Source organism: Xiphias gladius, chromosome 19 (assembly GCF_016859285.1).
Source record: "Xiphias gladius isolate SHS-SW01 ecotype Sanya breed wild chromosome 19, ASM1685928v1, whole genome shotgun sequence".
Classification (NCBI taxonomy): Eukaryota; Metazoa; Chordata; class Actinopteri; order Istiophoriformes; family Xiphiidae; genus Xiphias; species Xiphias gladius.
In genome coordinates, this window is record NC_053418.1 from 25,498,511 (window position 1) to 25,514,551 (window position 16,041).

The following is a 16,041-nucleotide window of genomic DNA, read 5'->3' on the forward strand; positions in this document are numbered from 1 at the left end:
AAAACCATTGTTCACACTAATAACTGGTCAGTTGCTAGTCTGCGGTTCCCCTAAGGGGTTAGTTTAGGGTAAAGACTTGGGTGGAGGATAAAAGGAAAATACATGTTTTAAATATTCTGGATTTTAATATACTTTTTGTGTACGCTATTTTCATCACCCTGCCCTGCCTACACCAACTCAGATAATAATTCCATATATTTCCCAGAATACTTTTTGATAAACCCTAGAGAATATGCCCAAACCTGTTGCATTCAGTGAGTGTAGGCGGAAGGATCCAGCTCCAACACTAATAGCAACAGAAACACTGAAAGCAAAAAGAAAGTTTTTTCCAGCAAAGAAAAAAGAAACTAGAGCAGCTACCGTTTCTCAAAATGTAACATGTCTTGTGGTTAAATTATATCATGGTCTATTGAAGCAACATGGGTAGAGCAACTCATATCTCTTTGAATACCTATAATAACAAGAAAACTTAAACACAAAATTGACGTGCAAGTGCAAGGCAAACTCCTTCACGGTATGTATACGTGAGTGGTTGTCACCTGTTCTGTTTCTCCGTGTCAAGCAGTCTCTGGATCTCCCTGGTCCTCCTCTCAGCCTGGTTCTTCTCTTCCTCCAGCGTTGCCCTCCAGGCGTCCCACTGTCTCTCCTTCTCCAGCAGCTCATCGTTCAGGGTCTCCAGCTCCAGAACCTGTTCCTCCAGCATGGTGCATGTGGTCTTCAGTGTCTCAAGGTTCTGGTATAAAACAGGATTTAGATGAGAAATAGCTCTGTTTGAAAGCCAGGCTGGGCCAAGGACACAACTCCACAAGCAGTCATCCCTTCTTAGCAAAAAGCGCAGTTTTATAAAGGAGACAGAGAAGAGTGTAGCTCACCAGCTTTAGTCTGTTGACATTGAAGACTTCTGTTGTCAAAAGACACATTTTCAAAAATGATGGGCTCATTTATTAGGAAAATAATGTTTCTCCCCACACTGATCTTAAAATGGGGGAAGTTAACCTGTGCAAGATTTTTACTGATTATAAATAAGGATCTTGTGGTAGTGATTTATATTTCCTTTGGTGGGTTTAGGAAATCCTTTGGTGGCCTGCGTCTTCCCCTCAGGAGGGTTGGAGGCGCAGTGACTAATTACTATTCATCCCTCAGCCTGGGGTTTGGGCACCAGTGTGGCAGTAGAAGTATTCAGATCATTGGCCTCAGTAAAAGTAGCAATAACACAATTCAAACATACTCCATAATGAATAAAAGTCCTGCATTCAAATGCAGAGAAAAGTACAGAAGTATTAATGTCGCAATGTGCTTGAAGTATGTCAAAAGTACTCACTTCACAGACAAATGGCCCCTCTCAGTATATTATTATATATATTATTTTATTATTATTAGTGGTGCATTATCATCTAGATGGAATTTTAATGTTGTAGCACGGAGCTAACTGTAATATTCTTATGTACTGTTGGGCAGTTAATCTTTAAAGACACATTGTATTTTGAAATTGATCATATGTTTTGTATGTAAAATCGGCAAAGTAACCAGCAACTAAAGCTATCAAATAAATGCAGAGGAGTAAGGTACGAAATTTCCCTATGAAATGTACTGGAGTAGAATTACAAGGAGGCGTGTACAGTACAAGTAACTCAAAATGATCCTTAAGTACAGTGATTGAGTTAATGTAGTCAGTTAAATTCCACTGCTGTCACCTTGCAGGTCTCAAGCTATCATTGGTATCTACTGAGAGGCTGTGATGGAGGGTTCACTGTTAGAAGTAGCATTGTTTGGTCTTCCCTCCAGCATTTTCACCTGCTGTAGCAATGCTAGGAAGACGTGGGGCTAGAAAGGGAAGCTTTAGCATGGCTAAATTCAGTGCATATAAAACACAAGTGATCAGCGTCCCTCCCCAAAATGGCGTTACACAAACATGGGATGTCCACTCGCTGGTCTTTCTCCCATCAGAACCTGTTGGTAAGGGCCATTATGTAGAAAGGAGAGTAGGGCTGAAAAGCTTTCTTGATAGCAACTTCTTCATTTACATGTCAGACATGGAATTCAATCAGCCATATCACTATAAAATAGCACCGTGCCTGAAATAAATTACAATCCCAAAGACAGAGGCTTATGATGAGCATTTGATTGGGCAACTAACATAACATGTAGATGACTGTGTAACTACGGTTTGAAAAATAACCCCCCAAAAAACAGAATCAGTACTCCTGTGGGAATATTTACACGACATGTTTGGACACAGAATGTTTTTCCATGTTATTCGCAGGGCCTACACAAAGCACTGTGTTTCTTGTCTTACAACACACTGCTTTAGACAAAGCATTGAGGGACAAATATAGACTGTGCTGGTACTGCAGCAACACCACAGCCCTCTGAAGTCCAACGCTTCCACAGCTGACACGACCTGGGAGTGATGGGGATGACACATCCCTCCCACACACCGCCCCATCCCTCGTCTATGACTTCCATCGCTGGTTACACAACCATCAGGACTGAGAGCGCTACTGGACACCCACACACGTATCCTCCCACGAGGGCAGCGCGCACATCACACCGCCTCGCTCGCTCGCACTCTCTCCCGCTGCATCCAGAATACAGCACGTAACAATACTGAAATATTCGCGGGGTTTCTGCTGCCTGATTTACACTTAACACTGTCGGAGCCGGAAGATATGTCTGGGTCACCTGTCACAGGTACTGTGGAGATATCACATAATGTGAGTAAGTGAAAGCCTGATGTCTGACTGGCTGTGAGTGGGAAGTGGGCAGAGGGAAGGAGCCTGAACAAGAGGAAGGAATACAACTGTCTTAGAAAACGGAAGAGTCTTGTTTTTTTCTATTTTTAAATGTTCAACTAGTGGCAGCTGATGTTTTGTGGCAAATTGGTGCAGAAATGTGAAAACCACTAGACTATAGGGGCGACATATTGGCTCAGTGGAAAGCATTGTGACCAGCTATAAAAAACTGGGCTCAAAAGTCAGCTGTTTGATTGTTTGTGTGTTTGCTTGGTGATAGACTGGCAGTCCACCCAGGTGTTCTAGAGAATGAATGGATGGAATACTGCAGTGTCTCCCTGTTTAAATTTGAGTCATGTCGGAGTGTAAACTCCTCTAAAACTGCTCTGAAATCTAGATAAATCCAATGTATAATAATACAAATAAAAATAATAGCAGTACATATAGAAGCAATGCGCAAAATGTCTGATGTCTGATCAAAATGTCCCTTCACAATCCATTTAAAGGTGCCATGTGGAGTTTTCTTGCAAATAAATAAGTTTCTGTTTTCATTCACTGTTCACTCAACAAAACACGTGTGTATACGTCTAACAAATGCATCGAATGCATTTCCTTCCTCATAAAACTTCTGCAATTGTACTACAATTGTACAATTGTACAACCTGTACTGTTTACACCCGTGTTTAAGTGCTAGCAGTCTTCTTCTTCCTTGCCTTTAATTGCTGCATCTTTTGTCATTTCACAGCCACATGTAAAAACATTGGAGATCGGAGTCTGACAACGTAACTGGCTGATAGCTGACTGGCTGAAGAGGCCAGTATCAACCTGTTCTATCAACAAATCAACACAACATAACAGTTTTGGATACCTGATCATTGCGTGTCCAACTGACTTGCTTTTCATTGGACTTTGGAAACCCACAGGTGCAGGGTAAGAACATACGCACACAAATACACACACATACTGCGTACCAATAACCAGAATATGACCACCGGTAGCCAGGTACCTGTTTCTGGTTGTTAAGGTGCATCTCCCGGTCGGCCACCTCCCGACGCAGCCTGTCCACATCCTGGCTGAGCTGCAGCCGGTCTTCTCTCTCGTCAGACGCCTCATCCAGCTGCTTGGACAAGTAGAAGTTCTGACGGTTCAGCTCAGCGTTCTCCTGGGTCAGTGTGGTCAGCTGCTCCTCCAGGTCTGTGATCACCTACAGAGAATAATCAGGACATGCAAGTTTAAAGAAAAGAAAATATACAGAGCACCCACTCTGTACCCAAAATATACAGTATCAACCAAGTAACAAAGTGACAACTACTAATAAACCATAACCAGGATTTTCTGAAAAATAATAAATTTTTGCCCTGAAAGATATGTTGTCTTTTATTTTTGTTTCTATAGACTTTAACTATTAAAATGATTAAGTTGTAAACAGATATGACTTTTTTTTACATTTATAAAAAGGCTGACTGTATTGTACACTAGGCATTCAAGTTACAGAAAGGTGCCTGAAAGGTGGATTAATTGCACCTTTCACCTTGAGTGAGATGAATTAATTATTAATGTAAATAAAAAGGTTCACTTGCCTTAAGTAAGCTGACCCACATCTACATTAGTTTTTCTAAACCTTAACACAGTTGACACAGCTGTTTAAAAAGGTCTGGACAAGGCATCCTGCTGTACACACAGTCTGAATTCTACTGCTGCATTACTACATGATGCAGATATTTAGGTTAGTGATATATGCAGTAATCGTTTTTGGCATGATATCTAGGCTACTTGTTTAACCCTGGCAGGATTCAGAGCAAGGAGCAGGCAAATCATTTCATCAGCATCAGTCTGTTCCCTTAATCAGCCATGACTACTTTGCACACTGCAGGGAAATGAGGGTTAGAGGCGGATGAGGCTGCCTGCTTAGAGCCCCTTATTCTCAGCTCTCGAGGGAACACGTGTACCACACAGAACTTCAAGGTGGCGGGGGGAAAGAGGCAAAGCTTTTAAGTACATAAATTTGCTGTCTGTTCAGTACTGACTCAGTGCTTCTGCTCCCCCGAGGCAGGTGACTGACAGCGGCAACTAAATACTTAAGGTGGGGCGAAGAAGTCAACGGTGGAATGGATGCGCTGGTGATCTGGCAAGCCTCTATATTTACCCTACTCATCTCTCATCCTAACTTGCAGACCTAAAGCAGATCACTTCCAGAGCGTTGCATCCTCAACACTGCTGAATACAAATTGCTCAGTACTATTTGTGAAGGCTGTGGGTGGTCATCAAATGAAAAACCTAGCTAAAGGGGCAATAAATCAGTCTCACAATTTCCCTGGCTAAAGTTAAGGCAACATTTACTGTACACTGATGGCACAAAAGACCGTGGAACATCTGCTCTTTCTATGAAACAGACTGAGCAGCACAGAAGCTGTGGAGGGTGAATCCACCTGAAGGTGGTTTCCTCAAAATTTTTGAATGTCACTGCTTTTTAGTGAAATCTTTGCTACCTAGATACTGTATGTATGACTGATTTGGATAAAACCTGCACTATATTGTATGTGGATGTAGTAAATTTGCTGGTAATTCAGCTTAGAAAATATATATAGATGAAATAACCAGATGGCAAATGCTTTTGGCTAATCAAGTCTAAAAGGAGGCCACAATGGTCTAATACAACCAGAGATATTAAAAGGATAGCTACGTCTGTAGAAGCAGTATAACAAAATCGCTGACGCTTGACAAATGTCGACAGTCTATAGATGAAACCTATAAAATAAAAACCTTAGAGCACCACTCTCAACTGGCAGCATCATTAAACTGTCAAAAAAAACCTTCGACAGTGTTTTCAATTTTTCAATTTTTTTTTTTTTTTTTACCAAATTTGAACAGTGAACATAACTGTCTAATGTTAGCCTGGGCCATTTAGAGTTAATACAGACAGAAAAAAAGAAATTCACAAATTTACAAGGCGAATCGTCTCAAGCCCCATTAGTCACTTAGAAGCTACAATACAAAATAGTTGAACACAACAAAGAACATACTGACAGTGAAGTATTATAATAATGTGGTCAGCAAATATCACTGTACTCTATTTGGATGTAGTTTATTATGGGATGTCTTGTGTGAAAAGTCAACATGTTGGCCTTAGGGTGGTACAAGAGGAAAGTTCATGGTATGTTCAAAATGGAGAGAGGCAGGAAAGTGAAAATGAAACTGGCACTTCAGATTTTTATATGTCTGTCTATACAAATGGAAATAATGGTGTGATGTAAGTGCTGGGTTAGATGGGGGCAAAATCACCCCCCTGGGGACTATAGTGAATTTAATGATAGTTTGACCTGTGTTAGTCAAGATATCTTGCTCGAGTCCAAAATGCTCACAACACTGACTAATAGAGAGACCAACATCACAAGTCTCAGCAGGGCAAAAAATTTGAGTGGCACTTCAAGCTCCGCTTGCTGCAGAATTTGGCTGTGTTCGCCTGATCACTGACCAGCTGAATCTATGGACAGTGCCTTCTTCACAGTTTGCGAGTGGGAGAATCTCAAAAGTAGGGCAATGGGATAAAGGATCTTGTTCACTCAAGATATATGAATATTAAGGCACTCAAATCCCTTAAACATGACAAAATCATTTTATCGAGGTTAATGGGACACCAGGGTGCCACCATCCCACACTATCCAACAAAAATTATAACATAATAATAACGATGGTCAAGAGAGTGAGAAAACCGTGCAAGAATTACATTGTATTGTTCTCTGTACTTGTGCAAATAGCACAAAAAGGCACTTGGGGACCATGGGGACGCTTTGGGATTATGACATGCTTTAACATAGTCTGTCAAATAAACGAAAGATAACCTGTAATTGACTGTTAGATAGCAACGGTAACTGAAACGGGTGGGGCTTTTAACTGAAACTGTAGCTTGGTATATAGCTAATGATATAGCATCATTAGTTGGTTGGATTTACATGATGCCTTCTTATCAAAAGCCATGGTCACAAGATGGTGTAGTTTTGTTACAGAGAGCAAGAAGAGGAAATAAGTATCTCTGCAGACATGGAACAGAAAATAATCCCAAAAAAGGACAATTTTAAAGTATGTGAGCACTGTGAAATGCTGCGTTAGCTAACTAAACCACAGTGTTTCCGGATAATGTTGAGTATGTGACACCATGAAGCATGTAGAACAAAAAAGAAATCCCCAGGATATGAAACTGCCAAACAACCATAACAGCCATCATCCTCCTGTTCTAAGGTTCCAGCAGGGGTAGTTCTGGGAATGATAGCTCACTTAGTTGTTAATGCGCACAATGGCATCTTGGAAACAAACAATTCAACTGAGAATTAATCTATAACTAATTTTCAACTTGAAACAGCAATTCTCAGTTTGACCATACGCACAATGTTTCGGGACAGCTCTGTTCTCATTAGCGTAGAGCCCTAGTTATACTTTTCACCAAAATGATGAAAATATAAGCAGTTAGTATTATATTTTTACAAAAAGAACCAACAAGGATGATGTGCATGATGAAACGGAGAGGATGTTTAAAGTCACAGGGTTTCACCCTGTGATTAAATTAAGTAGAAGAGAAATACAGAATTTGTAAACGAGGCCCAATTTACACAAGAACGACAGACAACCATATGGATTCAAACATTATGGCCACTTTGGGTTGTTAGTCATGTGTGACCATGTGCAATGATTCAGCTGATTAAATGTCAGAGGAGCTATCTCTTCCTGGATAAAATTAAAAGGCAAAAAAAAAAGAAGAGTGAGTGAGTGAGCAGCTTACAGCGCAGCTGTCTCTCAAGGCGTCAAACTTGCGTTGTATCTCATCCCTGTGTGCCTAGGAGGTATGACAAGAGAGAGAGAGGGACAGATTTCACTGCCTGAATTATAGAAATGAAAGGAGACATCGTCTTCAATACTCCTCTACTTTCTGTCTCTCTCACTCGGAGCACAGTGATCTCCTCTTCAGCTTCGGCAGTGGTCTCCTCCAGCTCAGTCTTGGCCTGCTGCAGCTGGCTCTCCAGAGCATGGCGAGCTGCCTGCAAGTTGCTGATCTGGGATTCACGCTCTTGCAGCGACAGGGTCAGCTCCGTCACCTGACGCTTAATCTCCAGCTTCTGTTCCTCATGCTCTAGCCCAATCTACAAAGGCACACAGAGAGGGGCAATCCAGGATCAGGGGAGAAGGAGGAGGTGAGCAGTCAGAGACATGCTGACATGACTGAGGGATGAGAGGGCATTTCACCTGACACTTCATCTTGTCTGACTCCCTCTTGATTCGTTGTACTGTCTTTTCTGTTAAATCTGAATTTAAAATAACAAATTAATATTTTTATTGCCCAGTACCACAAAATTACAATAATACATCTGCATGGAGTTAATAAGGTAGTTGAACAATACCAGAGATTTAGAAATTCTCTAAGTGCTGAGATTTGCATTCTCTAAAACTCTCTTTCTGGACTGTCTCAGAACATTTCAAATGTACTAAGACAGACGCTACTACATCCCAACATTATGTCATATGTCATATTTATGTGTTGTACATCAAATGTTCTTTTTCTCCTTTTGAACATCCAGCTTAGTGGCTAAAGCCTATACTGTTTACAGTATGATCATCTAACAACTGCTTTATAAGCTGCACCTGCCTCCACATGGGGTCATGATGCACAGTAATTATCTCCTCAGCATATGCTCAGGAAAGAAATTATACACAGGTGGTGTTTCAACAGTTTAGAGGCAGATCACCACAGATGGTAGCAGTCTAGTCCACAACTGTATCTATTTAACGTTTAAAAGGGATGCCTCTTATGCTTAGATATACACAGATTCTCTATGTAGATATTCCACATGAGCCAAAAAAAATGACTTGGTATTGAAACATGGAAGTGACAGCTTGGAGTGAGACTGACAGGAACTGGGAGCAGGGAAATGGAGAGAAAGTTTAACTTGTGTGTCACACTCCACCCCCCTGTGATATCTCCTCACCTCTCTGAGCCTAGTTTCCAGCTCCAGCACACGGCTCTTATTGCTTTGCTCCTGCTGACTCATTTTCTCCAGATGCTCTTCCAGTTTGGCATTCTGGGCCTCCAACTTCCCGGCCTGAGACTCCAAGTAGAACTTCTGCTGGCGAAGCTCTGAGATCATCTCCTCCTGGGCTTTCCTGATACACACGAACAAACATAAACATGCAAAAAGTTTAATAGGAGGCAATGCAACACTTCATATATAACAAGGTACCTTCCAGGTATTATTTTGAACAAGCCACATCTTCTTTAACCCTAATCACTTATATATATATTACACCATGATGACTGGAGCGGATATTAACAACAATAATAAAAATAATTATGAAAATAAAACAATAAAGGGCCACAGCTTTCCCTTTAATTCGCAATTGTGTTCTTCATGGAAAGAGAAAGTGTTTCAAATGCTTTTAATCTTTATAATTGAATGGTATAATAATGTTTTGTGTGTCATTACTTACATGTTTTTCTGGGTGTAGATACTGCTGTTGGCTGCCAGTTTGTTGGCCTCAGACAACTCAGCAATTCTCTGCTCCAGGTTGTTCATCTTGGAGTCCATAGCATTTATGGTCTGAATAGAAATTATGGACACGGGAGACTCTCTCTTATTTTGATTGAACATTCACTTGGATCTTCACTTCACTGTATTCAAGTGGGGTCAGGTTAAGGCTCATTATTGTTTGCTCTACAATAACCTACCCAAGATTATTCCAAACAAGAAATCTATGTCAGTGTGATCAATTTTGTCGCTGCAAAGCTCGTTAGTTCTCACCGCCTTCTGTTCACTGATGATGTTGCACTTTTCCCGCACCTCCTCCTCATATTTGCTCTGACTGGACTCCAGCATCTCCTTGTCAGCCATGTCCGCCTTCATCTGGGCCTCCAACACCTGCTCAAAGCCAGGCAGTCCCACATAACCATAAACAGGATATCACTAAACAGGACACAGGATGGTGTGAAGAGGACATACTGTAGATCTCCCAAGCATCGAGTGCACCCACAACTCAACCAGCTAAAGAATGACCATTAAACATAGCACAGAGTACTTCCTGTAATTTCATCGGGATATACCTGCCTGTCGTTTTACATTGCACCAAAGGCTCTGCATATGTGTGAGTGAGCTTCGTGTGTTCTGAGATTTCACCTTTATCTTGTCTTCATAGAGCTTCTCCTTCTGCTTCAGATGAGTCTCCAACCGCTGGGCTGTGGCTTGAGTCTCTCGCAGATTCTCCTCCAGCTCCTGCACAAAAAAACAAAATATGTCTTTGTAACCTAATGTGATTCATCGTGTTTTGAAATACACTTATAATCAGCTTTAATTTAACTCAACTGCAAGCGTATTTTGATTGTAGTGGAGCTAGTAAAAGATTCAAATACCCTACCATCACACAGGTGTTTTTTGATGTCAGATACAAAATATTAGACAAAAAGCGTTAACAATGCTGTGAATTACTTTTAAGTATGAATAATACTAAGACCTGTCCTTTCGTCTTTGTCGCTATGGATGTAGTAAGTAAGCGGGTTCATGAGACAGAATATCATCCATACCAATGACTTCAACCCTGCTCCCTCTATTTACTGGGGCAATCTCTCTATCAATCTATTTTGTTATACCAGGAAAAGCACAGGTGGAACTACTACACAATACTCATGCCCTGGAATTGGCACAGCTGAATGGAATACAGCAATTATTAATGTTATTAATTACACCTGTGCTTTTCCTGATGCAACAGAATATCGTCCATAGCAATGACTTGTCTGCCATGCACAAATTCTCTCCATTCCAACAAAAAGTTCCTCTCAGCAGCTTTATGGCCAAGTCTTAAGAGGACACTCCTAGCTACAAACCTTTAGTGCTCTTTAGGAGGACTCCCAGCGGTAACATTAAAAACTTTAGTGGAGCTCCGTTAAAAACGCTATTGCCTCCTACCCAGCACACCCAACACTTTTTTGTCACTTATTCTGGCTAAACAGACCTCTGATCTGGTTGAAGAAGGTTGTAGGTATGAAGGGGGATTAAGTGACCAAAAGCTCTATACTACTAAGAATAACATAGGTGTAATGTGTCCCAGCCTAACAGGTGCAACAAAATTAACAGGAGAGTGAGAGAGAGAGATGTCAGTCAAACACAGTCTATTTATTGGAGACATTATTGGTTATAACTAATTATTGTAAGAGGTAACTTTCTGCACCGTGGATGTAGAAATAACAGTTTACATCGAGATCGTCAATAAAGATAGCAAAAGATAAACCTGAGGTTTTTCAGAAATATTAGATAGAATAGCACTTCCTCTGCAATGATGACAACGAGCTATGTTTGTTTATGTCACACCTCCTCTGATTATTTTAGCTCTGCACCACAGAGGAAAGATGGGTTACCAGAATCTTATCTGCCATCTGCTGAATCTGCTGGGCCTTGCTCTGGATCTCATCCTTCAGTTTTGTCTCCCGTCGCTCAACAATCTCCAGCCTTTTCACCTGGTTCTCAAGAGTCTTCCTACCATCCTGCACACAATGGACAACAGTAACAAACACACACGCACACATACAGGCTTTAACGGACTAATAGTATTTTATTTTTATTTTTTTAATTGCAACCTCAGGTCAGAAGATCCACAGTCCAAAACAGTGCTTTCTGCTGTTTGGACATCAAACATATTTAGTAGGAATGCTGATTAGACTTAAGGCTTCCACTTCAAGGAAGAACTGATGATATACTGCATCAGCCACATCCCTTTGGTTTGTTGGCGATGCAACTCTGCAATGTTTACATCTCATTATTCCAAGTTCCTCACAATGGTTCCAAAGAGCCCATTTGAATTCATGTGTGATGGTGTGAGAGACGATTGTGTGGTGTGAGGTCTCAGGAGCTATGTAAGTTTGACCGCAGGTGTATTTTCCTTCCTCTGACTCTCCTCTGACTGTCTAAAATAACCTATTCTAATTACCAAATTAGCTTGTCTAGTGCTAGACGTGAAGTAGAAGAACTCATAACAACCCCTCTCGGTATACCGTGTAGGTAACTACGGACACTACATAAATGAAAATAATTGTATCCACATGTATATATTTATTGGAAAACTGTATTAAAACTGATCCAAAAAATAACAACTTTGAAAGTTTAACACAATTAATGCTTGTATACAACCAAGATATTGTGGTGAATGTGAAGATGATGAACGGTTTGCCTGCTGGTATCTGCACTCTTACAGACTTTGGTGAACAAAGAAAGGTTCATGGACATTACTCGTTTTTTCGTAAATCTACACTCTGGTGTGTTATGGGTGAAAGTCTGAGATCATGATTGTTTGTGCAGAGGGACATCAATGTCAATCAGCTTCAAAACTCTTTGGTTTAGTTTTACCGTGTTTCAGGCAAGAGGCCAGAACACATATATGCGCGCTTGTGTGTTTGTGTACTGTGTATAACAGAGCTGTGTATGTACCTCAGTTTCACGGAGGCGTCTACGCAGGCTGTCACTGGAGTCTTCCTTGTTCTGTAGCCTCTCTAGATCTCGTTCCATGCGCTCTTTTGCCAATCTCATACTCTGAAGGAGGTCTGTAGCCTCAGCACTGGCCTTTAGTGCCTAGGGGTTGAAAGAAAAATATCAATCAAAAAGCAAGTGTTCGTACATGTTATTCACAGAAACTTAAATGTAATAGAAAGTCGATATTAACCTTTTCTTACTTATAAGATCTCACCTCCAGGCTGATACAACATGCCACATTAGAATGATTACTAACCACATCAATTAGTCAAAATAAAAATCATATGAAACTGTCCCATTATAATATTATGTATAATAACATATTAAACACATGAAATGAATCAGTTATATATACAGCTGTATCACCTTAATGCAACACTGGTGAAACTAGGTCACAATGCACTGGTTGTTGATAAAGTTTAAGAGGATAAGGAACAACTGGCCTCCTTTTGCTAGGTTCAGTGGCTACTATTGAACAAACTACTATACTAAACCACACTGAGTCATTTATAAGAAAGAAGGGCCGACCCTACAGATTTATTCATAAATTAGTTTGCATTGAGTCAAAGCAGATCTATCCCAAAGGTGAGCTCAGTCAGTCTCGAATATCAGCGCCACAGCCTCATGGGCTCTTGGCAGAATGGATGGGACTATATTCATTTCTAGAAAAAGACAGTTAGGATGAAATTATCTTCACTAATGAGGCAAAGCTGTTTGATTGCTGATAATTAAGCAGTAAGTCTAGTTTTAAAAGACAGCTTAATTGTTCTCTGGCCATAGACATCTGACTGTAGACCACACTTTAAGAGAGAGATGGAGAGAGAGAAGGTCAGGGAAGGGGAAGAAATGGAGTTTATACACTCATCTGAAAGTGTAAAATGCTGTTATATCTCTTTCGTTTGGGAGCACAAGATGATATAAATTATTCATTAATCATTCAAGCAAAAATATTCTACCTTGGCAAGCTTCTCTTGAAGATCATGGATCTTTGTCTGCTGCTCAGCATTGGTCTAAAAAAAAAGGAAAATACAGCCATCATGATATGTAACGCTTGAAATGATAAGTGACATTTAAGTTTATCATCCTTGGTTAAAGTCACTTGAACTTGTTAGTGTCTTTATCTAGAAATATCTTTGCCATCCTCAGCAACCACAGAATCTTATTACAGTGAAATGAACTTCATAAACTACCTTCTCCAGCTTGGTAATCATCTCCTCTGCCTCTGCTTTTCCTTGTTCTTTAGCCTGTGAAGATATTGAAAAATCCCAGAAATGATCATGGCAAGTAGACGTAAAGTAGAAACTTCATAATGACTACAAGGGAGTTAAATATCATTATAGTATCATATTGTTTCATTGAGTTACACTGTTATACTGCTACAATATGTATAGTTTATGTCAAATAAACCATAACTTCTTCATATGTAACTTTCAGAATCATTAACAGTTTTAGTTACAGTGTAGACCTTCTGCATCCTATGCTGGTAGTCTGCAGCCTTCCTCTTCAGTTCCTCGCTGGTCTGCCGAGACTCTTTCAGCTCAGCCTCGTACAGGTCGCTACGGCGACGGGCAGCAGACAGGTCTTCCTCCAGTTGTCTGATGGAAACTCGCATCTCCTCCAGCTGCGCATGATATTCCTGCGCAAAGACCGCAAAAAAATAGTCCCAAACACAGAAGGAACATAACAGTACAAAAGGAAATTTCCAATATGAAAAAAAGAACAGTGGATTCCACTTAGCAGACCACATGCTGTATGTCTGCCCAAAAGTACCTGGAATAGGAGCAAGTCTTTTTGACATCTGGCCACTTTTAAGCAATTTATCCATTTAGCTTCACTAGATTTGTTTATTTGACATTAAGAGTGACCTTTTACCAGTGCAGCAAATTTTGGAAAATTGGCTGTGATTACTGCATGTCTAAAGTGGAAAACAGCCCTCCAGCAGCCTCAGTGTTGTTTGACCTGAACCAGTCTGACAAAAATGTTCTTGTTAGAAGTCACTGCATTATTCATAAGAGCAAACTCATTCATAAGAGATGTACTTTAGATATGTTGCTAGCACATTCAACATAACAGGATGAAAACAGTTCAGCATAGTGGAGATAATTAAAAGGCTTGTATGAAGGCTACTATATGTCATTAGAGTACAGAGACACTTCAAATATGGTACCATGTATAACCACACTAATGGTATAAAAGTTAATGAACAGAGAAAGGAATGTGAAAAGAAAAAAAAGATCAGCCAGAGTCACTTAATACACATGTCTGTTTAATAGTAATTAGTCACAGCCTCACAGATCTAATTTCAACCTTCTCATCAGTTTACAGGGCACATCGGCCTGTCTGTCAGGCTGATAGAAAGTAGCATCCTTCTGCATCTAGGGAGACAGTGATACAGATTAGGACAACTGAAACAGACAGCATCAGACACGGTTAAAACAAAGCTAAAGTAGTTTTGCTGAAGTGGAATGGGAGGTTACATATGTAACCAAGGAACTTTGAGTGAAAGAGCCTGTCTCCCTGACCAGTTAGCCCATGTTGACCTTCCATATGTATGTGGATTTACCTGTGTGGGCCAGGTAAGAAAAACCACCAGTGATGTAGCTGTGTAGAGTATGAAAGTACCTGTGTGCCTACCCTTCACTGATTAATTTGGCTTCACAGGTATCAGATTGACAGTTCCATAAATTGACTGGCTCTCCTAGGAACCACCTTTAATCTGTTTGTAACCACGTCAAAGCTAAAAATGATTTTCAAATCCCAGTAAGTCTTCGCAAAACAATGATTCTGTGTAAGGAAAGGGAATTCAGCTTTCAAATATGATGTTAAACACTAAGATCTTGAGCAACATGGAATCACTGTATTCTTTTATCACAGAGAAGCAGACATATAATATATTTTGTGTCCTTGGATCTTTCAGATTATCTGTTTCATGAAGAGGCAACTGTAAAGCAAACATACTTGCATTACTTGTATTAGAATTTAGCCAATGTTGGGTTTAGTCAGCTAGTGCAATTTACACTGCTGCTTCCCTCTAGAGACAGAAAGACCTTCAAATCAGTAATTATCTGTCGATTCGCTATCTTGGAGCTCTAAAAACACAGTAAGTCTATGATGGCAAATCTTGAATCTTAAACTTCAACTCTCAATAAGTGTGGCTTTACTGTACGATGGTAATGAAAGTTGCATTTCTGTTTATTTTATTTTGTTCTTTGGCTGTTCGCTTGCCCTTAACACACATTGAGCCAGTATTAAATATGCTTCTATAAACATCATGTTGCCGAGTGGATGAAGCAATGGAAAGAAACTGTGACTACAGGTAACAAATGTGAGACCAGTTCATTCATGTATTATAATGTACCCAAAGCTGCCTTCACAACACAGTAACATAATCTAATTTTAATGTGAAATTACATTACATACATGGAAATTAATTTTTTTAAGGGACCATACCCGTGAGTTTGTATTCTTAGTTCCCAATTACTGCAAATTTGGAAATCTTTACATTTCTGCTATTTTTCAAACCCTGATACAGTGTTTCAGATTTTTCAATACATTTTTCCTAGTTAATGGCTTCTCTTTGTTTCTATACAAAAAGTCAGATGCCAAAGGTGTTTACTCAATCAGAGTGAATGATAAAAGTACACCCTCAGGAGTTTTTAGCCACTAATATTGCTATTACGGCAATGATTTTACGAGTGGGTCCCCATTTTGTTCCATATATGCACTTGTACCCACATACAAAAGCACTCTTCACACATTCATCCATAAGGTTTCACACTATTCCACTAAACAGAACAAGACTAACA

The 16,041-nt window shown here is 40.1% G+C and overlaps 1 protein-coding gene across 1 annotated transcript in view; it reads right to left on the minus strand.

The window, feature by feature from the left end:
- Positions 1 to 16,041, minus strand: part of LOC120804987 (citron Rho-interacting kinase) — a 41,797-nt gene that overhangs the window by 15,334 nt on the left and 10,422 nt on the right. Inside the window, exons 4-16 of the mRNA XM_040154771.1 lie at positions 13,701 to 13,871; positions 13,426 to 13,479; positions 13,192 to 13,245; positions 12,194 to 12,334; positions 11,128 to 11,253; positions 9,893 to 9,988; positions 9,521 to 9,637; positions 9,210 to 9,319; positions 8,711 to 8,885; positions 7,670 to 7,867; positions 7,510 to 7,563; positions 3,739 to 3,936; positions 540 to 733 (exon numbers count right to left, since the gene is read on the minus strand). Of these exons, the coding sequence (XP_040010705.1) occupies positions 540 to 733; positions 3,739 to 3,936; positions 7,510 to 7,563; positions 7,670 to 7,867; positions 8,711 to 8,885; positions 9,210 to 9,319; positions 9,521 to 9,637; positions 9,893 to 9,988; positions 11,128 to 11,253; positions 12,194 to 12,334; positions 13,192 to 13,245; positions 13,426 to 13,479; positions 13,701 to 13,871 (1,688 nt within the window). The remainder of the gene's footprint in view (positions 1 to 539; positions 734 to 3,738; positions 3,937 to 7,509; positions 7,564 to 7,669; positions 7,868 to 8,710; positions 8,886 to 9,209; positions 9,320 to 9,520; positions 9,638 to 9,892; positions 9,989 to 11,127; positions 11,254 to 12,193; positions 12,335 to 13,191; positions 13,246 to 13,425; positions 13,480 to 13,700; positions 13,872 to 16,041) is intronic.